Source organism: Micromys minutus (assembly GCF_963924665.1).
Source record: "Micromys minutus genome assembly, chromosome: 3".
Lineage (NCBI taxonomy): Eukaryota > Metazoa > Chordata > Mammalia > Rodentia > Muridae > Micromys > Micromys minutus.
In genome coordinates, this window is record NC_137972.1 from 8,873,171 (window position 1) to 8,900,565 (window position 27,395).

The 27,395-nt window shown below is 40.1% G+C and overlaps 1 protein-coding gene across 1 annotated transcript in view; it reads right to left on the reverse strand.

Moving 5' to 3' along the window:
- Positions 1–27,395, reverse strand: part of PIK3C2G (phosphatidylinositol-4-phosphate 3-kinase catalytic subunit type 2 gamma) — a gene marked incomplete at both ends in the record, with an annotated part of 303,735 nt that overhangs the window by 212,134 nt on the left and 64,206 nt on the right. The window contains 5 exons of the mRNA XM_080913719.1: positions 1,332–1,520; positions 6,755–6,885; positions 10,750–10,864; positions 17,143–17,274; positions 24,685–24,807. Of these exons, the coding sequence (XP_080769845.1) occupies positions 1,332–1,520; positions 6,755–6,885; positions 10,750–10,864; positions 17,143–17,274; positions 24,685–24,807 (690 nt within the window). The remainder of the gene's footprint in view (positions 1–1,331; positions 1,521–6,754; positions 6,886–10,749; positions 10,865–17,142; positions 17,275–24,684; positions 24,808–27,395) is intronic.

Below are 27,395 nucleotides of genomic sequence, written 5' to 3' on the forward strand. Positions count from 1 at the left end.
TCCTTTCTTCCTTCCTTCCTTCCTTCCTTTCTTCCCTTCTCCTTCTCCTTCTTTTCCTATTTTAATAATTTTGGGTATAAAATTAAGAATGGAATTCCTGGATCATATGGGAACTCAGTGTTCAACAACTACCAGGCTGGGTGTCCGTGTGCCTGAACCCGGATCGTGCTTTCTTCCTCCTTTGTGTTTCTCTGCCTCCTCTGCAGTGCTCTATACTTTCTGATACCTGTCAGTTCTGGTGAAATAAACCCCTTGTCCTGGCTGGTTTTGTGTCAACTTGACCCAATCTGGAGTTATCACAGAGAAAAGAGCCTCAGTTGAGGAAAAGCCTCAGTGAGGTCCAACTGTAAGGCATTTTCTCAACTAGTGATCAAGGGGGAGGGCTCAGCCCATTGTGGGTGGAGCCATCCCTGGGCTGGTAGACCTGGGTTCTGTAAGAAAGCAAGCTGAGCAAGCCAGGGGAAGCAAGCCAGTAAGTAACATCCCTCCATGGCCTCTGCATCAGCTCCTGCTTCCTGACCTGCTTGAGTTCCAGTCCTGACTTCCTCTGGTGATGAACAACAATATGGAAGTGTGAGCTAAATAAACCCTTTCATGATGTTTTGTGCAGGAATAGAAATCCTGACTAAGACACCTCTCATGTGCTTTGCTGGACTTCCTTTGCAGTTTTTTTTTTTTTTTTTTTTTTCAGTAGCCAATAATACCAAACAAAGTGTCTTCTCCGGTATTTATTGGATATTTATGTATTTTTAAGTGCTTGTCAGATCTGTTACTCATTTCTCAAGTGGATTACTTCTCTTTATGTTCTCCACTTTTATTCTGTACACAATCTTCATACAATTACCATGTTGACATAGAAAATAGTGGGTGTTTTCCTCTTCTCTGTCAACTGCCGATGTCATACCTGGAACCAACTTTCCATTCATTCGTCAGTTTGGGGATGATGGGAATAATTTCTCTGTTCTTTTAAGTCTTCAGTTAAAAGCCACTAGAATTTCGCCAGGTGAGCACACGGAGCTTTGACTCGTGTTACACTGCAGTGGGATCTGGAGGCTAAGACTGACCTGCACACACTCTCTCCCAGAGAGTAAGACCTCACTGCGCATGCCAGGCTGGCGCAGATTTCACAGCAATTCTCTGGCCTCAGCTTCCCAAGCTGCTTTTCCGTGAGAGAAACTGGACTCCCCACTTAAGAAAATATAGGCATTCATTAGCCTTCATCTTCATGCAAAGATACAGTGAAAGGTTAGCAACTTTGAAATTTATGTGCACGATTTGCATTTCCCTAACACATATGAACATACATTTTGTTTTGCTGTGTTAAGTCTTACCTGGAAGTCAAAAGACCAAGCGCTTCCAAGGGGTGTGAAAACGTCCACCTTCTCAAGATGCCATGCATTTCAGAAACTGTCCCTTCATCCCAACCAGGGGCACTGCCCAAGACCAGGGGGAGGGAGGAGTTCTCATTGTTGCAGTAGAAACGATAAAACCACAAATATCTCCTCTTTTCCTCAGAAAGTCTGAAAAAAAAAAAAGGAAATTGTGGGTGTTGGCATCAGGGAGGAAGGGCATTGAGTATTGCTGTAAAAACCAATGCAAAACCTTCTTCCCATTTCCTGAATTGCGTGTTGGTTTCTATTGGAAAAACGGTTCTTTATCATGAAGAAGTTTGATAGGCTAGTCTATCAGCTTATTATCTGATAGTATATTCCTTGCAGAAAACAAAACAAAAACCACCTTCATTTCAGATAATTCACATTTACTTTTCTCTATCATTACCACTTTACTATTTTTTTTTCACGTGTCATTTTTCTGAGCAAGTTATCTCTCTCCTCCAGGACAGAACATGTCTGTGTGAGTCTTGTGACTCGGTCTGGGGAGAACAGTCTTGTTTCCCACTTTTTTCTTACATAGTAAGTCAGCTGAGAAGCAGTGGGTCTGTGAAGAGAAGGCACAATTTAAGGATGAAATGTCCTTCCGGAGCTGTTCCCCCAGAGCAAAGATCCGTCTCTGACTAACTTTGCAAAGATCTCATTTTATCCCTAGGTGACAGAGTTCAACCTTTTGGTGTGAAGACAACCCTGATAGCACTTTCTTAAACACTTCAGCTGAAGCAGAATCCTCAATCCAGAACACAGAGGGTGACGTCTCGGGAGTTCATCATGTTGCCCTCAGCCTAGTAAAATCATTCAGTCTGTCCAGAGGACAGCGTCTGTTACATGACCATGTCCGTGTCCACTTCTGAGCCTTGTCTTTCCCAAACTATACAATCCAACTTGTCCTAAATCAGCCAAAACCTCCAAGAGGAGCATGAGAAATATAAATGACTGGAGAGCCTCAAGCCCTCATCACCGATAAGATGAAATACTGCTACGTCGATATAGCTTTTATGCCTGTCTAGAATCTTCTGTTACTGTTTTTTCCTGGGACGTGTTGCTCCAGTTAACTTCCTCCTTTAACCCTGAGTGATTCCGTTCCCCTGTGCCACTCTCTGGAAGCCCTATTTACATAAGAAATGCACAGAATCAATTCAATGAATTTTGACAAATGCATTTGCTACCTAGCAAATGAACTCCTGTCAATATATGAAACGATTTTTCTTTTTCATGTTGCTAGCAAAGTGTTGATTTCTTTCAGTTTGAATTAATAGAATCCTTTATTTATGGCCACTTTCACTAAAAATGCTTTAGAAATTATCCATATTGTTGAGTGTGTCGATAGTGTATTCTTTATAATTAGTGGCTATTATTCTCTTGTATGAATCACTAAAATTTCCTTATGTAATCTTCTTTTCATGGCCATGAGTTATTTCCTTTTTGAGGGGCATTATAAATCAAAGTCACTTGAATATACAAATGGAGGCTTTTTAATGGTTACATTTTTTTCCCTCTGCAGATAAACCTATTTAGTTTCTGTGTGGTTCTGGTCACTTGTCTGTTTGTGCAACACAAATTTCAGTTACTGGAGGTGACTGTGAAGTTTCACACTCTTTCCTGACAATTATCATGCTTTCAGATGAACTATGTTCTTGACAATTAATTAATTTTTTTCTGTCTTTGCAGCCCTATATTTTCTAATTACATGATCTTGGTTCAAAATGTCCACTAAGTTAGCATATAGGCAATTTCCCTTATGATCTGTTCTTCATCTTTCATGATGCGTCAGCTTGTCTTGTGTCTACCTTTTTGGTTGGCTTATTCAGACCCATTTATACTTTTGCCTCTACTGAAAACAACAGTCTTTTATATAAATGTCTTGAGAATATTTTCCCAGGATTTCTTTCACATTTATTTGTGCATTACTGTCCTTCAATAAACAGTTGTCGACTTTAGCTCAACTTCTGTCTGACTGACTGCTTGCCTGTCTTTGGCTGTCTGCCTGTCTGTCTGTGTCAGTCTGTCTTTGCCTGCCTGCCTGCGTCTTTACATCTCTTTCTGTCCTTCTCTATCCTAACATTCATTTTTAGAAAGTTTTTAGTTCCAGACTTCACATTTAGAAGAAACATTGTAACTTAGTATATTCACATGGTTGAGGTCAGGCATCAAATTCTCATCTTATCCACCCTCCCCTACCACTCTTAGTTGTTTCCTGAACCGTAAGAGTAGCCATTTGCACCAAATTCTATTTCATTAATTATCTTGGCATCATTAAAGCAAGCATTGGCCTTATAACAGGTAGAATATTCTCCTCCGAGTTCTGTGGGTTTGCCTATTTTTAAGTCACTGTAGCATTTCTATTCATTTTTACATGTATACTACATGAAATCAAAAGAAAGATGTTTCCCACTTTTTTTAATAATTCTTTCTATTATTTAAATCTACAGAATAACTTTAAAAATTAGATATGCATGAAATTTGCCTCTGTTTCTCTTTAGAGTTCTCATTCTTTGCCTTTTAAAGCTCTGAGATTATTAATTCACTGTTAACCCAATTCAGTCTGTATCTATATTTATCTGACAATCAATTTTCTCTTTATAAACTGATTGCATGCTAGCTAATATCCCAGATATTTTTCTAGTTAACAATCATTGGCTCTTAGGAATTCTCCACTGCTGAGAGCATCCTCCTATAGATTTAATATTGAACGAACCAATGCATTCAGTTGGAGGCTTAATTACAGAAAAAACACTCTGAACCCTTTGAGATTTCTTTTTATAGTATACTAGATCAGGTTTTAGCAGCTATTTCTAGATACTGCGCAGTTAAACCTATACCTGGTAAGCATCTTTTTGGTTCAGTTATTAAATATCTGCTGTGCTTCATGAGCTTCCTATATTTTCATGAGTAGAATTTCTTTTCTTCAGTTTTGCTCAGCTTCGGAAGTCTACATTCATCTCACACCTCCTTGCAGACCACGGAAGTACATGGTTATAAATAGAAACTAATGCTCCGGTGCAGATATCCAGCTCTCCTCCTTGTCAAGATTGTGTTCTAAAGTTTCTGCCTGCCCTATCATCATTAAGCTCTGATCTCTGCCCCTTTCTGTGAAAAATAACCAGACTACGCATCATTCTCTCTCTTTAACATCCTTCAGGCTCAGATGAATTCATGTCTGAAGACACAGTTGCTTCCTGTGCATTTTGCTTGTGTTACACATCTGTGAATCCCAAGGAACCATCTGGTTCCAGGTACATGACATGCTGAGTATCCACTGGTTTCAAGATAAATTCTTCTTCTATATTTAGCTTTCCACATACAGGGAATTATTCTACTGGTTGATATGAAGCTTTTATTTTCCTTTCTGCTTGTACAAATATCACAGTTACCTTTGCAATGGAGTCTGAATTCTCTGACACTGATTACATATGGTTAATTTGAAGGAAGGAATAACTTACCAAGCAAAGAATAAGACATTAAGTGATTTAAGTCACCAAACTAAATGCTATTTGGAAACTCCACCCACTGAAGACAGTGGTCCATCTGTTCCCACAGTTCAGAGTCAGTCTCTACTGCACATAATTATTTTTAAGGGAATCAGAAGGGAATGTTGCTTCTTTAATGTACACAAACAAAATTGAATCCTCAAGGAGAATTCAATTGGGAAAGTTAATTATTAAAATGTAAGTCTCTAAATTAATGATTTTTTATGTGTATATCTGCATGACTCTATGGTGTGTGTGTATGTGTGTGTGTGCATGTGTGTGTGTGTGTATGTGCGTGTGTGTTTGTGTGTATACCCCGGAAGCCAGAAGAGGGTGTTGGATTTCCTGGAGCTAGAGGTAAGTGCAGTTGTGAGTTCTCTGGCACACAGATGTCTTTAATCAACTGGCCCTGCCACCTCAACTCAGCGAACTTAGGAGAAAAGGAGCCTGGAGTGCCAAGCTGTGAGGTGCTGCTCTCTGGATATCACAGGGCTATTTCTTTCCTGAACTCAGAGCCTCCATGATTACTGCATGAGACCCACACGAGGTTGAGCTAGCCAAATTCTCAACATAGATGGAGGAGGGGCTCTCTACACACCCCAACTGTAGACCAGCTACCAGTGAGGACTAGTTAGCACTGTGTGATAGCAGGGCCGTCAGTCATTCCCTTTGGAGAATGCAGCCAGGGATATGTTTCCCCATGTACACACGGGAACACAGATCAGACTCCGTGGAGGCTGGAAGAGGCTTCAGTGTGGTTGAGCCCAAATGTGAACAACCATGGTACAGCCATGGTAGGTGTGAAGCCCTGCTCTCCGGTTTGAGATCATAGGACTGTTGGTTTCATTCTCTTCAAACTAGTGACAACATTCCCTCACGGACTTCCAATAAGAGGTAGTCCCTCTCACAGCCCGGGGACTCTGTTGGATATTTACTTTTCTGAGTTGCTTTTTTCTAAAGTCTTTACATAACTATACATTCTGAATAGTGTTATCCACTGAAATTGTCACTCAAATGTCAAGTGTCACAAGGGACCTGGCTGGACCATCTCGCCCCATGAAATCCTCCTCTCCACTGTCTGTCACATGTCCTCTCATGTCTCCATTCCAGCCACAGCTCCCGCCCAAGAGAAAACCACAGAGCTTCCTCCCTGTTTGCTGGATAGGATTTTACTGATTCTTTAGCCCGTTCCTAAACATGCATTTCAAAGGACCACACAAAACGTAAAACTCCTCTTTTTAGGTGATGCCCTTTTCTTAGGACACAGTGCCTCTTGTTATACACATCATCCTCGTGTGGTCCCTGCCATGTTTGTGCATACTGATCAACACATGTGTCTACCTCCCGAACTCTGTCTGATTATGAATGAGCAGAGCTGAGGCACAGGCAGTAGGAGAGAGCTAGCATAAATGCCACGGATTCTCTTGTCGTCCCAACCAACTCATTTCCGTCATATTTAGAGAACTACTGTTTGACCAATATAAAAATTTTTTACTAACAGACTTAGCATTTATTCGAAATGATATATTTCCCTTGTTTTAAATATCTGCCGTAATAACTAAAATTCAATTTCCCTTGCTTACTGAAACAGCTTCCAAGAATCTAAAGTGATGGCTGTGCGTTCTCCCGCTGAGACTGGTGACAGCTAATCACTCGCTGCCTTTAGAGCTCAGAACTGAATCATCCCCCAACTTCGTACTGTTCCTTCATCTAAAGTTAAAGTTGCTGAGACCTATGAAAAGTCTGTGTGAATGTGGTAAAGTCACTTCTTTGGTTTGTAAACATTCACTGATGGTCCAGCATCCACGGCCTCGGGAAATGCCCCTGTGCTCTCAGAAGCCATGGCTGCCTAGAGCAGATCAAGAGGGTTAATCCCAGGCCTGGGTCACTCACAGCAAGGGAGACTGCTTCTGGGACAGTCTGGCGATGTGCTTTAAACATTCTCTTGGAGGCTCTTCACGGTCAGTTCTGGTTTCTTTCGACTCAGGTTTCACATACTCCAACCCGGCAGCTAGAAAGTCTATCTGAAACAAAGACGTGATTTCCCATGTACTAAATGTGTATGCAAGTACATTCACAATTTAATAATGGTTACGTTAGATTTGCAGAGACAAGAGAAGATAATAATTTCTATTTTGTTGTGCTTTTCTAATGGTTGACACGCTTTTAAAAAGACTCATGGGAGCTTGGATTTGGCATTCAAATGAAAGTGGTGTCCAATATTTTAGTACATATTGTCAAAAGGCAATCTGTCTATGAACTTTTCATGAAGCTGAATGTATTTTTCCTCTGTTGTATTTTAAAATCACATTCTTTCTTCGCTTACTGCTTGGGTGTCTACTTTTCATGATTGGGGGGGGGGGGTTTATGACTCTAATGTCTTCATGTTCACAAATCTCTACTCCTTATGAGCCAGGTTGGCCATGTGCATTGTGTAATCAAACAGTGTTTTTACCTTTTCTCTGTATGTCCCAGCTATAGACAGGAGAGGGATCCAGTCCCCCTTTTACCCTGGTTCCATCTGCTTTTAATTAAACTTGCTTTTATGATAATCTGATTTTCACAAATAAAGCAATGGTTAGCAGTGGTGGGGGCTACTGGATGCTTCTGAGCTGTAGAGCCAGCAGGGCGGTTTGGGTTTCATAGTTCTTTCTTAAGGCTAATACATTCTTTTCATCCTAAAGTTAATAAATCCACAGAATTTCTTGTGCTCTGCTGAACTGTTTTGTTGGTACCATGGAGAAAATACAGGGACATTCTAGACTATGTGAGCTACAGCTTGACATGCAGTTTAATCTTTTTAGTTTTTTTTTTCATTATTTATGTGGAAAAAAAGTAGGTCATTTTCATTCTATTTAATTCATAATATTTATTGTAATCATTATTTTGATATAAGCTTTGTTCTCCTTTGTCAATAATTGCTTCAACACTATAAAACAAACGAGACAATCTAAGACAAAGTAATGTTAGTATTATCAAGAAGAATCTTGAGGCCTTGATTGTGGTGATTCATATACAGTCCTCCCCCAACCCCTCCGGTCACATTACTTTTTATGTGGCCAGAGGTTGCTAGGCAGCAGGGATGACTCCTGAATCCCAGGAACATGGACATGCAAGTAACACTAAATGTCTGTCTGTCTGTCTCTCTCTCTCTCTCTCTGTGTGTGTGTGTGTGTGTGTGCACACGTGCGCATGTGTACACATGCAAGTGTGTTTTGGGCAATAAAAGTAAAGGAGAGCATTAATTTGGGGACATGGTAAGAGTTGGAGGGTGAGAAGGAGGGCTGGAAACTATGTCAATACAGAACTCATGCATACAATTCTCTACAAACTAAAATTAAAAACAATACAAGAAACAGTAGCTGATGAACTAGCAGACTTTTTTGTCAGTCTGAAGGAAATGGCCCGGAGCTGGAAGGATCTGTGGATGGGAACACAATTGTTAGTACCGTGAAGGTTTTCCATCTTAGCCACTGTAATAGGTGCAGTGCACACCGAAGTATAAGTACAACATCCTTCTCAGGAAAATGGGTAGAACTACAGATTGTCACACTAAACTCATGGGGTTAGTCTTAGGCAGACAAGCAAGCTTTCTCTCAGCATGTGCTGTGCGATGGCTGGCTGGGCTGGTGAGACAAGATCTAAGGGCTTGATAGTCAGCCAGCGTAGTCCACCTGGATAGGTACAGGAAAGCAAGAAACAATGTCCAAAGTTGACCTCTGCCCATTACATGTGCATGCACACACATGCTCCCGCACACATGCACACGCCCTGATGGGGTAAAATGGTTCACATTCAAGAGCAAGCAGGGGACCCAGGAAAAGGTGAGCAACAATCTGCTTATCCACTTCCTTTCTGAGCTTGTACCCAGTTCCCTTCGTCCGCTGCTTCTCCTCACCTCAGCAGTTTTGGGATTGGGAGCAGTTATTTGCCTGAAGAAACATTGTTCTGTGACTCATCACAGCCCCGCCTCCACTTCATGGCTGCACTCCGACATTTACCATTCACACTGAACAGACTATCAGAACAAAGACCTGTCTACAGCAGATTTTCTTTGAGTGCACAGAGGCAAAACTAAGAAACCTAAGACGTGTTCAGTGTCTTACCAGTTCCTGTTAGAGAGCTGAGAGACTACAGTCTGCATTTCTTATCCCCCCCCACCTAGCCTGACGTCTCTCCCTCAAACCAATACTTATTTTCTGACATAACTCTAGGTCCAGGACTTGCTTGCAAATTCCTTACTATCTCCCGACCTTGTGAATGTGGGGTCCGGCATGGGAGGCTTGAAGACAGCTGTGTGTATTGATTTTCAGGTGCCGCCCACCCGTTATTTTGAGAGTAGACCTGCCACTTCCCCAGAACCCACTAATTTGGCTACACAGATTGGATATTTAGTCCCAAGAGCCCACTTTTTCACTGCCCCAGTGTTTGGATTTGCAAGTTTATGCCACCAAGGAGCCATTTGTTCACACGAGTTCTGTGTAGGGATGCCCATCCCCATGCGAGCATTTTTAGAAAGAGCCCCTGAAATTCAGTCTTGAATCAGTTTCTTACTGGAGCATATAAAGAAAGCTTGGCATGGTGCTTGGGCTTCTTAAATTAGGACCTTTACAGTTATCAATATTGGTTCTTTAATAACAAGCAATTTACTCTATCAGAATGATGAGCACTTGAAAGTGGTAATTCCTACTCTTAGCATGAGAATGTGTGTTGTGTTTCTGGTGGGTTTTCTTATCAGGTTGAAACGTCTCAGTGTGTCCAGTTGTGTGTTCATTTCTACAGAAACTGAGCATGGCACATACCACCAGTTGTCACCTAGGCCAGACGCACTAAGATCTGCACTGACTGACCTCTTTCTTGTCATCAAGCAGCTGCTAAAAGTGCTGCTCAGTCGGTTCCGCCCTAACGTGCAGCCACATTGGTTTTTTTTTTTTTTTTTTTTTTTTTTTTTTTTTTTTTTTTTTTTTTTTTTTGTAGAATTTGTTCTTCTCCAACTTCAACATGTTTTTGTGAATATTTCTAAACCCCACTCCTTAAACCTCCCACCTCATACCTGTGACCTGGAGCTCTGAGCGTCATCTCCAACATGATGCTCAGTGGAAGGCAATCTTGTGGACAGAGTAGACATTTTTGATGGTCAGGATTGGAGAAGAGCAGAAGTCAGTGATACTGTTGCTCACCCTTTGCACAGGGAGAGGACCACAAAGAAGGGCCCAGTCCAAACTGCTGCTAAGGTGGAGAAACTGTGTTCCAGATGTGCTGGGTTTTCTTTGTGGATGAGGAAAATCTACAGCCCTGCATCTCTACATAGCAGCATATCCGTGTTGCTGGTTTCTAGCCAATACAAGGCACTGCAGCCATGAGCAAATGAGGTCCTGCTGGCAGTGTGAGCTAAAGCCTGGCGTGGTTGGGCACTTTGTCATCACCACCATAAGTCACACAGTGTACAGATGTTTTAGGACAAAACGACCCAGTCATTTAAGACAAGTGAAATGGAAGAGATTTTAATGACACGTAACAATGCAAAAGCAGCTGTAAGGTACTAAGGCAGTGATATAGAACAACATTTTTTTTTTTTTTTTTTTTTTTTTTTTTTTTAGAGAATAGGAAGGATAGATACATTTAAGACAGGTGTTGAGAGCAAGACTTCTCTGTTATCATTCAGGATGATGAAGACAAATTGAACAGCTATTACATACTCGGATAGGAAGAATCGCATGGAGACTGCTGGGTATAAAAAGATAGAGAAGACAACCAGATCTGAACTGGAGGAAGTGAACATGTATAACTGCGTGAGCCTGGAAGGAAGTGTTTCTATAACCGACCAGCACACTGCTCAACAACCCTCATTTGCTGTGTGTGCTTTAAACTTGTAGCTTGACACTTACCTGCAGGGTCAGTGGGGTAGGCTGGCTCCCATCCCAAACTCCTGGAGCTATCATTTCTACAGGAGGCTCACTCTGTAAGGTCATGCTGAACAGCCTAGACCCCAGCATAGACGTTCTGTGAAAGACAACATGCACACAGTGACAGAAACCGATTCAAGAAAAGCTGTGAGTGCCTCTGCACTTGCTTATTTGGGGAATGGGAAGTAGCAACTGTTTCTGTGACTTCATTCAGCAGCCAAGAGAGAAATAAGACACCCCACAATTCCAGACACTGATTGACAGCTTGCTGCTGACGTGTCACAAGTAACATGTTTTCATAAACGTCACACTTATTTTCACAGGTGGTTAATGGCACAGTGCTTTTTGAATAGTTAGCATGTGATACCCTTTGGTGGTGAAGACTGGCTACAATCTCAGACTGATTTGCACTCTGGATTTATGGCTATCTGAACTCAGGAAGAATGGTAGCTCTTTGGAGATTTTTTTTCCTTCCTCCCCATGCAGTAACTAAATTTCTTGGGCGTTTAAGGAGTCTAAATTTATAGGAAGACAAGATTTAAATCAGCACAGCATATGGGCTGCGGAATCAAAACGGTTGTAGGACTTCACAAGAGAAATGTTCCTTTCCACGTCAACAGAAAGATTATCCCTGTTCGGAACCCTTTAGAAATCCGCTGTAAATGACCATAGTAAGTGAGCAAGCGTGGAGGAAGGACTTCAGCCGGGGCAGAAATCAGGCATCTCTGCAATGGCTGCAGTGACTCCTAAAGACACAGATTTCTGTACAAACAAAAAAGAACTAAGTGGTACCCGTGCACAAATCAGAATTTCAGCAACATATTCCAATGGTAACTGAGAATGGTGTTTGGTTTCATTCTACCAAACTGGAAATGCCGATCCCTAGGATAATAAAAGTAAATGCAAGATTAAGACAAACCATCTTTTCAATACTGTCCAGTTCAGGGCCAACTAGGAGCCGGCAGCGGACCTCAGGAGCTCCACAGTGACTGAGATCACCCGGTCCACACAGGCTTGTCCAGTAGCCCTGGCTAAACTAGGAGACCGTAATGAGCTCTACTACCCACCAGCTTCTAGTGAAACAATGGACAAGCAGCTTTAAGAGTGGCTGAGGTTTGGCGGTCAGAGCTAGCAGGCCACAGAGTCTTTTTCATTTTTCCTTTCCTTTCTAACTCCATGTGCCCTTTCATCTTAGGAGGAGTGAGAATGTGAGAAAGCTCTCAGAGTGACTCAGCATTTCCATCCCAAAGAGCTTTCTTACTTCACACAGCCAGTGCATCCCAGTGAGTGGAGAGGATTTTGCCCACATTGATTGCAGGGTGGAACTCACAAGATGACATTTTTACACCTGTGTCTTGGAATGTGTTAGGTTTATGATTTTTATGGGAACATTGAGTCTTGGCCACAGTTGAAACAAACAAACAAAGGAATCTGATTTATTTGACCCGGTTTCTATGAAGAAAGAATCAAATGATGTCTGTTCTTTCTGCCCTTAGACTGTATCTAGGGTCTCCGCATCTTTTACTTAGTGTCACCGGATTTAGAATGGAGTCATAGCTCTTGCTGTGGAAGTAGGACGTGTTTCACTTAGGAAACAGGGCACAGAGAATATGAACCGCCAGATGGACAACGGAGGTTCCTGTTATATAAACTTTAAGGTCATTCTGTTTTGGAGATGTTTGTTTTGCTCAATGTTGGGGAGCTTATTTTCAGATAACAGACTGTACCAGGTACTGCAAGCAGGACATTCATAGACTTTCCCATAAGTAAATGTCAGAAGAAAATCAGTACTAGAGAGGAATAAAAAACAGACATGAGACTGTTGGTGGCTTCAGGAGACAGGGCTTTCTCTTCAATTCCACTCACCATGGCAATAAGACTTAGACCTAACTAGTCACTGAATGTGCTGTGCTGCCTTGATCCATTGGGAAAGAGTTACTATTTAAAAATTAGTGCTGAGGGTATAGCTGTAATCTAAATGGTGCTCCTTTATTCTTCTGTTTGAAACTGTGTCAAATCACGCTATTATATAATGTTATTTAATATATAAATTGTGTTGCTATATATAAAATAGAGGTGGTTATATTTTAGAAAATAAAGAAAATTTAGATACAGAGACAACAAAATGTACATATTTAGACCAATGTAGGTGGCGATCAGCAGTGATTAAAAGCAGTTACTACTGGGGTGAAGAAATGGCTCAGTAGTTAGGAGCAGTGGATTCTGTACCAGAATACCTGGGTTTGATTCCCAGCATTCACCTGGTGTTTCACATCCATTGGTAAATGCAGTTCTAGGGGACTCGGTGTCCCTATCTGGGATCTATAGGGCTAGATACCCAAGTGGGGCAAAGATTTGTATGCATGCAAACTATCCATACATAAAAATAAAATTTAATAAGATACTATGGTAAAAATATTTATTAGTAAGTTATGCATGCACAAACAAAAAAACATAGAAACAAAAATCAGTGTTTTTCAAGAGTTCTCAAGTGGTGCTGGGGTTCTTCTGGCGGTGAAGGCTGGCTTCAGATGGGAGGTACGGAGAAGCTGAGTAGGCCTGACCACAAGACTGCAAACTATTCCTGCATAGCACAACTGTGACATTCATAACTCTTTGAAAAAAAATCTGTGCTTAGAAATTAGATTCTTCTTTTATACATGGCATTTGATGATATTTCCCCTGCATATCCTTAAGGCCTTTTCAACTTGACTTGTGTCCAATTCAGTGATTAAAACTTTCAACCCCAAATTTGCTTCCTTGGGGAAGACAAAGGAACAGGATAATGCTTCTGTCACGCTACTTCCTAAAACAACAAAGTAATGATTATTGAATTTACTTATCAAGGGTCTTTGCCTCAATTCCCAGCATATGAGGCCAGAGTATACAGAGGGTTACGTTACTGAGAAGCCAGAAGAACCAGAGCATCTGATGCAATAAAAGACCCTGACTCTGTTAGGTCTAGTGAGGCTCATGCATGTCTAAAGGGAGAGCTTCTTGGATTTTAAGGCCAGAGCCTGTGCAGGGTGGTGACATTTTTACATATGTTCATGGTGTAGGATGTGACATCTCAAAGCAGAGAATTGAAAACAGAGACAGCTAAGGTGGGAACTCAGTCCTGGATTTTGGCTTCTGCTCTACTTTTAATGACTGAGATCAGACCTATCCACAGAGCCTCCATTCTCATGCATGGCCATAGGATGGAAGGCCTTTGTGGATCTTAAGAAAACTGCTGAACGTAAACATCACAACTGCTGTTTACTACTTGATTCTGAGACAGAGTTGTCATGACACCGTCAGTATTAGCAAGTTGGGCAATCCCCTAAGAAATGAAATTGGTTGGAGATTAAGACCTGTCTTGGGTGACAACTGAAATTCTGTGAAATATTCTTATTTCCCAAGACTTTAACTCATTTCAGGAGTCTTCAAAATGCCATTCCTCTTGGGAAAAACTGAACAAAAATCTTTTTTTTTTTAATTTTAACCACTTTATTTTAAAAAAACAAAGATAAATGTACAAATTTTAAGCATTTTTGCATAAAAGTATACGAATACATTTTTGTCAGTGCTTGTTTTTTTTTTTTAAAGGTTTGATAGTGTGCATTAAGATCTTACTTGTTACAATGAGCATAAAGTACATGTAAAACAGGATGGACATTGGTTATGGACAATTCCTTACTTGAGAATGGGCTCGAGCTACATGTTGCTGAGGTTTATAAAGACAAATCTATAGGCCACCATACTTTTCCATGAGGCTTTGTTATTTCCCAGAACTACAATTCCCAGCATTCCAGGAAGTTACCTGTGAACAAGAATCTTTATGGGATGGTTGGAAGAATGGTTTATATTATAACATTCAAGAAAGGCCTATCTTCCAATTAATGTAGGGAATCTCTATGATCAAGAAACTTCCACAATAAAAATGCTAAGAAATTATTACACTATTTATCCTTGGTCTTAAGTTGAGAAAGGAGCTCCTGGATATGGTTGTGCTGAAGAAAACCCCTCCTTGCTGAAGTGGGGCAAACGCTGTGAATGTAGATACGAGGACAGTCTTGTCTCCAAAAGTAAGTTACATGGTTTTGTTCACTAAACCTTTCCTTTGGATTTGAGATAGTTTTTCTTTATAGTGAGTGGTTTTGATGCTTGCAAATGTCAAAGCTTATTTTTCGTGTAGACCTCATAGGTATGTCTGAGCTTAATTGCCATTGCTCTTTCAAAAGCCCACTGTGGAGGCTCTGAATTGGCAGCCTGCCTCCAGGAAGCTATTCTGAGGTCATGTGCATGTTGGAAACAGTATCAATGTAAGTGGTCATTACAGTTGCTCACAGCTGGTGAGGGGCAATTCAAACTGTACCAAAAGATTCAATATCAGATGTTTATGGGCAAGGGTCATCCTGCGAGTGGAAATGAAAGCGAGATGCTACTTTCCAGCATTCTGGATATATCCACAAAACATAAAATAAGAATCTCTGCAAACTGTAGTAAGGAGAGAGATGGAATTTGTAGCTGTGTCTCAACAGCTAAACCTGATGGATTTTCGATGTCTTAGAACGATCTTGATTTCTTTTGATTGTTGATGCCAGGAGAGACGGAGAATTTTCTGGTTTTGATGTGAAACAGAGTCTACTGGGAACATATTTCCAAATGTCTGTGGAAATAACTATAGAGGTATATTGTGCTTTCCGGTGCCTAATTATTATTGCCTTACATACATTTTCCTGAAAAATCATCGTTGTGGATCAGTTCCAGATAATGGCCTCCCACAGACGCCCACACTGAAAGACCATCTCATGCAAACAACGGTAAGTGATGTACTCTGGCACAGAGCCAGTGTTTATGCTGGCATCCCTATCTACGGCAGGCTGGTGCAGAGGACCAAATGCACCAAATGCTCTTTCCAGTCAATAGCAGAAAATACGACTTTACAAAAATGCTCCATCTAAAATACCGCAGCTGAAACTGGAAACTCACAAGCTGGAAAGAGACCCATGTGACTGCTCTTAGGGAGAAAGTCATGAATGTTTTAGCACTCAAGTCCAAAGTATGAACTGACCACAAACAGCAGCAGCCATACTTACTAGATCTAACCTGCATTTCTTTAGGCTTTTAAAGTCTATCTACAAGGATTGGTTTCTTTCTTTCTTTTTCTTTTTTTTTTTTTGCTTTGTAAAAAACATCGATTGATTGTCTACTTATATTTTATGGAAGATGGCAGACTTTACAGAGATGAATACATTCCCTGTTCTTAATATACACATGGAGATGAATTAATTCAAACCAAGCAACAGACACGTACATACATATTGACAGATATATAGGACATAGAACATAGATAAACATATCCATATACATGACACATAAATACTTATGTAAACAAAGAAAAAGACACACATATACACACATAGACACATATACACATATATACAATATACACATACACACAATATACATATACAGATGCACATACATACACATACACACAAAAGCAGATAAGCACACATGGTCCAAATCCAGAAATAAGCCAATGAATTTTAAAATTTGACATATCTTGTTTGATAAAATTTGTCTATAGTGTCTGGTTGTTGGGAATGAAAACTGAAAAATAATATCTTAAACACTCCCAGAATAGCATGTTTTTTGAAGCAACATGTGGAGAAACATGTATTATAATAATATTAGCATAACAACACAAGGTCTAGGATTTGAAGCTTCTGGATTTTATCATGTGGTTCTAAATCAGGGCTTTTCATGCTTATGAAAAATACGTTAATGGCTCTGGAAATATTTCCTTTCAAAGCATAGGAAATAAGATGATTTTATATTTATATTTATAAATAATTCTCAAAAAGTACAGGTTAAATAAACAGTTGACTTTTCAAAGGCTGGTAGTTTAGAGAGAATATCTGAACTCACAGTTCTGTTCATCTTTGGGAGTTGCCAAGTGTTCCCTTTTGGCAATAATACTATCAAAATTGTCATGCTTTATAATTTTACTTTAGTCAGAATTTTATGACTTTTTTTCCTAAACAACAGTATATTCGTTTTAAAATACTAACTTCAGAGAAGTTGGCTGTTTAACAAAGAACAAGTCATTGAGACTGGTCTTGCCAACCATTTTGACAGCCCAAGAAACATGCCTCTCCATTGTAATTGACCTGGCTATTGAACAGAGCATGTGGTCTGCTTCTAAAGCCAGTTCTCCATTTTGATTCCTCTGTTCTGATTTCAATAGTCATGATTTATATTGAGCAACCTCATTTTAGTTTAAAATGTCCCCTTGATTTTCTCATTATGCTATAACCTGAAGAACATTCAGTTCCCCGAAGGTTGAATTGGAACAGGAGCTCAGTTAATCATGGATGATGTACTTACTCTTTTGGAAACAGTGGAAGGCAGGTCCAGGCCAGCAGATTTGTGCTGTGGGTGGCACAGTCAATCCCGAACAGTTTTATAATGAGCATAGATTCCCTTGGAAGTGACTTTATCTCTAGAGGAAAGTTGATTCTGAAAAGCAAAGAAAGTATCAAATGCTAACTATGACTTTCCAAGCATTTTCTTATAATTATTTGAGAAAACTATTTGAGTATTTGAATGGAGGTGTCCTCTTGAAAATTTTAATGGCATATACAAGGTCATATACTCACTGAGTAAGAATTTTGCTTCTTGTAATTTTGGCATGCAGAGTGATTTCATAATAGAATGAGCTGACTCACATTATTGTAAACACATAGGAAAGATTGGTTAACATTATCATAGGTAGTAGGTACCAAATAATTAGAAGTGGATCTTGATTGCTGTGTGTGTGTGTGTGTGTGTGTGTGTGTGTTTGTATGTGTGTGTATGTGTGTGGGGGATGGGGTTGGTACATGGGACATGGCTTAAAGAATCTTTCAGGCTGGGTTGTGATGTGATGGAGTTTCAGAAAACCATTCCAAGAAGGGAAAAGCACATAATACTCAGTGTGGGGAAGTGGAGAGGATTCTTGTGAATCAGCATACTCCCTCATAGGGGAGAAGAGAGGCTCATCGAGGCTCAGGAAACTAATGAAATCATGCATAGGAAAACTCAGGGAGTTTTATGTGCAAGCGAAGCTCATGATCATCATAAGGTCCCTCCACAAGGTTATGAGCCACAAACGGCTGCTGAGACAGGATCCTCTCTGCCCAGAAGAACTACCTGCTTCTGGAGCTCAGAGCTCAGGAGATGCAGCGTGTTCTCCTCTTTGACTGTTGTCAGTGCCGGAGTAGGCTTTACAGTAGCTTCGGGTGAGTTACCTGTGCTCCTGTGATTAGCAGTATAAGCGGATTAGCTCACCAACTAGATCTCCCTAGAGCCGTGTTTTGGCATGCTATCAGCTACATATCCGGGCAAACGCATATTTGTCATCTCTCCAAGAAAAGCCATGCAGCACATAGACTATGCCACATACAGTGGCTGCTGGAAAGGATGAAGCCAAGCTAGAAGAAGCAGAGGCTGGGGCAATTAGAAGAACATGTGCTCCTTAATCTTGAGAACCTTGAGTACCAATCTTAGAAATTTGAACTCTTCCCCAGTGGTGAAAGTGAACTCTTGAAGAAGAAGATGAAAGAATAAAGAGTTATCGATGACTTTAAATTTGGAGCTGGGACCCAGAAACATGGGAGATGATCAGAGAAGCACAAGTATGCATTTCTTTTTCTTTTTCTTACAACTTTATGTAAAAAAGAGAGATACATGTACAGATTTTTAAAAGCATTTTGGCATAAAACTATATGAATTTATTTTTGTCAGTACTTGATTGTTTTAAAGGTTTGATAGTATACATTGAAATCTTACTAGTTACCATTAGCATAAAGTACATGTAGAACAGAATGTAACATGGAAATAGTCAAAGTTTTCTTGTTGTGTATAGATTAAACATAATGATTTTTAAATACCAAAAATTGTCACAAGGCTATACTTTTAGCTCTTGAATTATTAATGATTTAAGGTCTAGGTGTACTACACTCTGAGAGAGTGCTATACACTTATATATTTTTTTTCTAAGAAGGACGGAGGCTTCCACTTTTTGGCCTTTTTTTTCTTTCTTCCTTCCTTCGTTCCTTCCTTCCTTTTTTCCTTCCTTCCTTCCTTCCTTCCTTCCTTCCTTCCTTCCTTTCTTTCTTTCTTTCTTTCTTTCTTCCTTTCTTTCTTTCTTTCTTTTGAGCTTCATATGGCCTGTGGGTTGTTTCTGGAGTATTCAGAGCTTTCTGGATGCTAGTATCCAATTATCAGTGATTGAGTATTGTGTCTGTTCTTTTGTGACTGGGTTACCTCACTCAGCATGATATTCTCTAGATGCATCCATTTTCCTAGGAATTTCATAAACTCATTGTTTCTAATAGCTGAGTAGTATTGCATTGTGTAAATATACCACAATTTTTGTATCCATTCATCTACTGAAGGACATCTGGGTTCTTTCCAGCTTCTGGCTATTATAAATAGGGCTGCTATGAACATGGTGGAGCATGTGACCTTATTGTATGTTGGAGCATCTCTGGGGTATATGCCCAGAAGTGGAATAACTGGGTCTTCAGGTAGTACTAACAAAAATGCATTTCTGTGGCTTGTATTGCAGGTGGGATACTCTGACCTCAGCTCCTGGATGGCATTGGGTTTAGGGAATGAGGTCCAATACTGAAACACCATTCATCTGGCAAAGAGTATATTGGAGAGATGGAGCGAGGAGGGTGGTCTGTTTAGCTTGTAGGCTCAGAAGATTGTGTACACTTGTTTCTGAATATCAGGGACTTTTTTTTTAATGTCCTGCAGACAGAATGGGGAGAGTAGCCACATAGTATAGGAAAATAGGCTTGACTGACACCAGCCAGTTATATTTAATTAAATAAAGCACATGTGTATAAAGAATGATGTGAGAATAGAGTGACCCCTAGGAATGAATCCAGATCCTGTATCTTAGTGGTGTGGTGAATGAACCAGATCTAACTGGAATCATAAGAGTAGGAAAGGAGAGCAAGAAATCGATGGTGGGTTCTAGTTTCTGCACTGTAATATGACAGATAATTTAACTGATAGGAGACAGGGTAGAAAAATCTGGGGACGAAGAAATGTGGTCTTGGTGTAACATGTCATACACTAAGTTAATAACCATTAGATGTCAGTGAATACGTCGTATGTAGGGAGGATAAAGCCCCCTTTGGGACGGGAAAGTATGTGTTGAAAAGTTGGCCCTGATGGTTATAAACATGCAATCTGAGTGAGAAGTCAGGGGATCCTAATGGGATGGAAGACAATAATGATAGAAATCTACCTTTAAAGACAGAGAAAATTCACATTTAATAAAACATTGCTTATTAAACATTCATTTATAAAAACAAAATCTATTAAACATTTTGGTGTCTAAGTATTTCTCACTCATATCATTTCATAGTTTCCACATTCACTCCAAGCTTTCTGGGCTTAAAAGAATCTCTAAAATGACATAAAATGATGATAATGCAGAAGGTACAGTAATTTCTTGAATGCACCTTTATCTATAATTGACTCTATATTGCGTTTCCATTTTTCTGTTCTTTGACGGGAGCAATAATCTAACTCCATTTTTCACATAACCTACAAGGTCCCCTTTTTTAAAAAAAGAAAAAAAGAAAAAGAGGAGCTGGCTCTTTCCTGTGTGCCTTGAGCTTCTCACATTAAAAATGATAAAAACAGAGGCATTACAGCGGATGGTCGCTGCCAATCTCTACCCACTTACTTTCATAAAAATCAATTCCAGGAAAGAGCCCATGCATTCTAAGCAGAGCTCTGCTCATCTTCTGAATATATATAGACTTGCATTCACTGGAGAATTGTTTCTGTTTTTAAACTTCTCCATGACTACTTAAAAATAAAAGAAGGCACAATTTAGTGGGGGGAAAAAGGAACAAACTTCATAAAATATTCCAACAGGGCTGGAGTTGACTCAATAGTAAAGAGCACACTCGATTCTTCCAGAGGATCAGGGCTCCAGCAGCTAAGCCGTGGGACTCACATGTGCCACACCTCCAGCTCTGGGCAGAGCTGATCTCCTTTTCATGCCTCCATGAGCATCCTCACACACATGATATAGTCCCATACAAAACCACGCACACATACATAGGAGTAAAAATAAATCATTTAAAAAGTAAAAATGAGTAATTTTTTCTACCTATAAAAGATACACTTTTCCCCCCAAATCAGATTAAGAATGGCGCTTAGCATTAAAGGCTGGCAACGAGATTGTACGAGATCCAATGCAACACATGCCAATAACATATTTGAAACTGTTACAGGCATCTAGCAAAATGGAACATAAGTGGACTTGATAGAAGTCAAATAAAAACTGATGCTAGATTGAAATGCCCAACTTTGCAGGAAGAATGCACGAATCTTTCATAGAAAAGTAACACAAGCAGTTTTAAGAAAATAAACACATATTAATTCCTTTTTTAAATTTTAATAAGTTTCTTTTTTTCCATAAAACTGCCTTTACAATTGGATTTTTCTCCCTTGAGGTAAAAGCCAATATAATTTTGGAAATAATGACAGATAGTTTTTTAGTTGAATTAGAACAATTACTTTAGCAATTGAGACAGTTAATAACATTTTAAAGGAGTCCTTGGTTACACCAAAATCACCAATCAGCTAATAACAAATACTTGTTGCAGTAAATATTAAATAGAAGGCTTATTTTTTTATTGGTCTCCACAGCCTCACTCCACGGACGCTACTCTAGTGAGGCGCTGTGCGCACGGACTCTGTCAGACGGTCCACAAGCTACCCCCTCCACATGGTTCCCTTCAGAGGTGGTTCCCTCCACCCGCCCTATTCCCCCTGTGTCTTGCTTTCCTCTACCGCCAGCACAAACATGACTCCAAAGCCCAGTAGCTTATCAGGCAGGTCTGTACATTAAACCCTCAATTAACAAACTCTCTATACATTAAGCTTATATGTATACAAAGATACAAACTGCCCTTCTATATGAGTTAAAAAGACCTATAAAAACATTAAAATATTCATAGCTATCGTCAATTAAGATCACCTGGATCTAGATCCTTCTCCAGCTCTATCTTGATTTCCACCCCCACCCCCAATCTCCTCTCCCACCTCCCACCTCCACTTCTGCTCCTCAACCTTTTCCCACCTATCTCTCTAATGTCCAATCATGTATCACCTTAACATAAATCTACACTTACTGGACTTCTATACTGTATGATGATGTGTTAGAACATAAATAATGAACATTTTTTTAAAAAAAACAATATCGGTTAGAATATGCAGGCAGAAATACAAACTAATACAACCAGTTAAGGCACCATTTGGAAAAAAGTTGAGTTCAGAAAAAGCAGTACAAGCAAAAGCTGACATCGATGATGCAGAAAGAACTCATCGAGAAAAAAGTTATAGGTTGTTTGCAGGTGGGTGGAGCAAATCAGTGTGTTTCTGACGCAAAAAGGACCTCTAGCAAAGTGAGATCTTCACTCTTGGTACGGTAAGTAGAAAAGATTGTGAGCATAGCAAGGTGGAGAGGCAGGGGCTGGGGTTAATGCTAGAAGTGGAGGCACAGAGGTATGCAGAGGACTGAGCAGAGACACAGTGCTCTACACTAAATGATTCCGATTTCTGTCTAAATCAATTGCAAACTCACTGAAGGGTTTTACAAGTAGAACTGATTCCATATTTTAAAATTGGTCAGATAATGGATATTGCATTTTTGGTAAAAAGAACTAAGTACCTTAAACAGATTAAAGGACCCAGTGAATGTACAAATCAGAGTAATTTGAATTTGTGTGAGTGGGAAGGATCCTTTTGTATGTGGGAATGGAAGGTTGTGCCCTCTGTCTCAGGACACAGTCGCCATTGACTGTGTCAGCATTGGGGTCAGACAGACATAATAGACACACTAGGTCAGTTTAACACAGTGGTTCTCAATTTGTGGGTCATGATCCCTTTGGAAATCTTTAGAAACAATATTGGAATTTGGATTTCTTTAGAAAGCATAGAAAAATAAAAATATGTGTGTTTTTTAGTTGCTTTTTGTTATTTTGTTTTAAACCCAAGTCTGGGGATACGGGGCTGCTCCACAGCAGAGCTGACTGTGATTTGCCTTGTGCTTGAGAATGGATGTGATTTTGCCAGCTAGAGATAGTTTCTGTGATTGTATGACATCTGGAATTCTGGAAAGTTTTCAGAGGTTGTCAGAGGCTAGGGCCCTGAGAGGTGGACTAGGTTGTTTATTGGTTGTCGTTGGTCACAGTTGGTTGTGGTTGGTTGCAATTTGTTAAGTAGTCATGTGCAAAGAAGAAAAAACAAGAAGAAATTAGCTACCCTGAGGGCGATGACCAAACTTGACCCAAGGAACTTGATGCCAGTAATCATCAGGTCTAACAATAATATTTCCCCCTTTCTGATCCTTGGCCTTATTCTGGGATACCTTTCCTTTCCTCTCTATCCCTTTTCCTCTCCTGCCTAGCATTAGGATATTGAACTGTTGGAAGAAAAAGTATAGAGAAGTGTGCATGAAAGAACCCACAAAGCAGCAAATATCAGCTATAGGGGTCAAACGAACATTTTACGGGAGTCTCCTAAGACCACTGGAAATAGATCTTTACGTTACAAATTACAACAGTAGCAAAATTACAGTTATGACATGGCAATGAAAATAATGTTATGATGGGAATCCCCACAACATGAAGAATGATATTAAGGGGTCCCAGCATTGGGAACGTTGAAAACTGTTGTTTTAACACATCCTTGGACTCCTGGAAGCTTTCACCTATGCTTTTCAATAATAAACACTGAGAACCAAATTGTCTTCCAAAGCTAGACCTTCTGAGAGCTCTGAGAGACAATGAGCAGGCAGATTTTTCTACTTGTTAGGTTGAAAAGGCAGCTCTCAGAGAAGCATTGGAGACCACATGGAAATGGAACATCTGGAGCAGAGAAAGAAGCTTCAGGAAAGTGTTGTGCTGTGGATGGGTTGGTAACCCCCAGAGCTTGAGTAAGGAGACAACTTATGTTGGGGTTGGCATGAGAAGGGGTACAGGGGGATGGTGTCAAGAATGCAGCTAAGAAGCTGGGGAAGTGACTCAGCAGGTATGAGCGCTGACTTCCTTTGCAAAGGTCTGGGGTCCACAACCATCTGAGGGGATCCAGTAACCCCTCAGAACCTCCATGAGCACCATATACACATGGCACACATACATAAAGTCAAGCACCTATACACATAGGATAAAAATAAATTAATACTTTTGAAAAAAGACCCTGGGCTTTAATTTATGACCACTAGAGCATAGGATCTGAGACTTTCCCTTCAATTAGTGAAACATTCTAGGTACTTATTCCGCACCCCCATTGATTATTTAAATAACTATGCAACTGGTTTTTGTGAGGCAAGAGACACCACATACTATCAGATGATTTCCCTCAGCTCCAGTATTTGAATAAGTAACAGTGCCTCGTATTAATAATTTTCCCTGCCTCTCAATTCAGTCACATGCATGAGGCAGCCACGACTCTGCACTCATCCCAACATCTAATAAGTTGACTGGCTCCCAAACACTACTTTTCCTTCTCCTCTTCTTCCTCTTCCTTCTTCTCCCCCTTTTCCTCCTTCTCTTCCTCTTCCCCATCCTCCTCTCTCCCCTCCTCCACCACTGCTTCCTATCCCCTCCCTCTCTTTTTCTTTCTCCATCTCTCTGTCTCTTTCTGTGTCTGTCTGTCATCTGTTTGTGCATCTGTCTCTGTTACTCTGTCACTTTTATACTCACACACACATACACACACATACACACACACACACACACACACACACACACACACACACACACTCACACATGCCCCATAATCTGTTTAAAATTGAATAAGGGGCATCTTTTCTTAGCTAGCCAGTACAGCCAGAATAGAGGTTATACTTACATTTCATTCCAGTTGACCAAAAAAGAGAAGGACTTTGTGACTGGCAGGGCTCTGCAGCTTTTCACTTGGCACAGCTTCTTCCCAGCATATGTGAGCCAGCAGGAAAATGAAAATGCTTTGTAGCTGAAGAGAAACATTGATCCAATAAGCTCAACACATGAAAGAAAACAGCTTCCTAAAAGGGCCAATTATTGTTACTGTCCAAGTCGGACAATAAAGATACATTTGTTTGTGTAAATGTGCTTTAAAAGTTGCTATAAAAATTTATGTTGGGTATGTTAGGAAGACTTCAGATAGGCAACCCCATAACTTTCCTGTGTCTGTGGAGACACCGGCTCAACAACACAATGACCTGTTTCCTCTGGCAAATCCAGAAACCTGGATTTGCAAGGGTTCTATACCCAGATGGGCAAGAGCTGTTACATCAAAGCAACCGTGGAAATTCACAAGGTCCTTCTTAACTGCTGTGTGTGTGTGTGTGTGTGTGTGTGTGTGTGTGTGTGTGTGTGTGTGGTGGGTAGAAGTGTCTCACAACACCTGAATGTCCCCTCAAGTGGGATGGAGAAGCCTATGAATTTCATCTTAGGAGACACAGACACAGGACAGCTGATGCTCTCCTGTGCATTTAAATGTTCATGAAGGAAGGTAGAGAGACAGGGACTCCTAGAACAAAGAACAATGAGAATTCTTGTATTTTGTGTGGTACTCCTTGCCCCTGGTTTTTGAGACACTCTCCATAGTCCAGGGTAGCCTGCAATTTGCTCTGTAGTCTGATGTAGTTTTCTAGTCTCAGCTACTCAACTTATGAACTACAGGCACCAGCTGCTATAGAAACATTTTTAAAATAATTTCCTTAAGTTTACATTTACTATACAAAATAATGGTTTCTTTGTGCTATGTTCATGCATGCATATAATAAAATATATTTATTTTAGCTATACTCAGAATCCAGCCACATTTCTTTATCTACACTTCCTCTCCTTGATCTTCTTTTATCACAACCTCCCCTTTATGTTCCCAGACCCCAATTTTCCTGCTGGATTCTACATTTGAAAAAAGAATATGATACTTATCCTTCTAAGTCTGAACTCTTTTTGCTTAACTTGACCTCCATCTTTGTCCCCTTTCCCTGCAAAGGACATGACCTCATTCTAATTCGCTGTACAGTAATAGTCTATTGTGTTTAAATAGAATGTTTTATCTATGTTTATGTAGTTGGAAGCTTAGCTGATTCCATAACTTGGCTGTGGTAAGTAGAGTGCCACTTTAAACAAGGTGTCCACATAGTAGGTTCTTGGGAGGCTAGTGGGGGTTCACAGAAGTACATTTGTGCTTCTTTGAGGAACCTCAGAAGTGGGCTCCAGCTCCCCGTGCTAGCCTGCATTCTTAACCACAGCACACAAAGCTACCATTTCCCCATATCCCTCCTGTGGCTGTTGCTATCTGTTCTGTTGGTGGCAGCTCTGACTGGGGTGACAGAATCTCAGGGCTCAGTGGCTTTGATGCGCATTCCCTGGAGGTGAAGGCTGAAGAAATTCAACACTATTTCTGTGTATTTCACTTTTCTGTCCTCATATGTCCTTCGAGAGTTTCCTTTTTATTACTGTGAAGAATGCACTTGAGATTTGGGAGGGGATCCCATTGACTCTATATACATATTTGGGAACTATGGCCAAGTTCCTTGGCCCTTCCATGCCCGCCATTGCCCTCCTCTGTGTGTATGAGTTCTTTAGGTTAGGTTGTTTCAGGAATTTGAAAGTTTTTTTTTCTTATGATTTTTCTTACTATTTCTGTCATAATGAGGTTAGGAATGGTATGTGGCAACACATCCTTCTCTCTAGGCTTTTAGTTTTCTTCATGTTTATGGTCAGATCTGAGCTCCCATTACTGTCCTTTTAAGCACAAGCTCCCATTTTATGTAAACAGATGGTCTGACTCGTTTTCCCAATTGAACCCCTTTTTATTTTTTATTTTGCATTATTTCTCCTTTTATGATCTCAAACATTATTTTAAAGTGCCAAGAGCACATATCTTTGCTTGATTCCTGATGTTGGAGGAAATATTTTTAAAACTTTCCCATGTAGAATAAGGTTGGCAATGGGTTCTCTGTATATAGTATTTATCATGTTAAGGCATGACAATTCTTAGCTTCTTTGGAGCTTTTATTATTAAAGGTTATTATTTTTTTAATTGGGTTTTCTTCATTAGTTAAAATGATCGCATGATTTTGGTCCCTAACCTCATTTACATACCTATTTGTCTTTGTTGAAACAACTTTGAGTCCCTGGGATGAAACTCCCTCCCTTCCTCTCTCACTCCCTCCCTCTCTCCCTCCCTCCCTGTCTGTCTGTCTGACTTTCTTATCAATGTATAGATGTGACTTTTTTTTAATCAAAAATTAGATGTGGACATCTGTGTAGGAGTTTTGGTGCATTTGTTGTTCTGCAACATTAGTTACATGTCTTGTTTGTGCCTGAGGTATGTGATCTTTGTCACTGTGGCTCTGTTACCTAGTTTGAAGTCATGTTTTGTGAAATCAATGGTACTGTTCTTTCTGCTTAGCACTGTCATGGCTTCTTATTTTCAGGTGAAATTTAGGGCATTTCTTTCTAGTTCTGTGACAAAATGAATTAGAATTGTGAAGAGAGTTGCACTGAAATTATAGATCAGGATTTAATTCTGGTTACTTTTAAAAAGCTTCTTCGAATAAG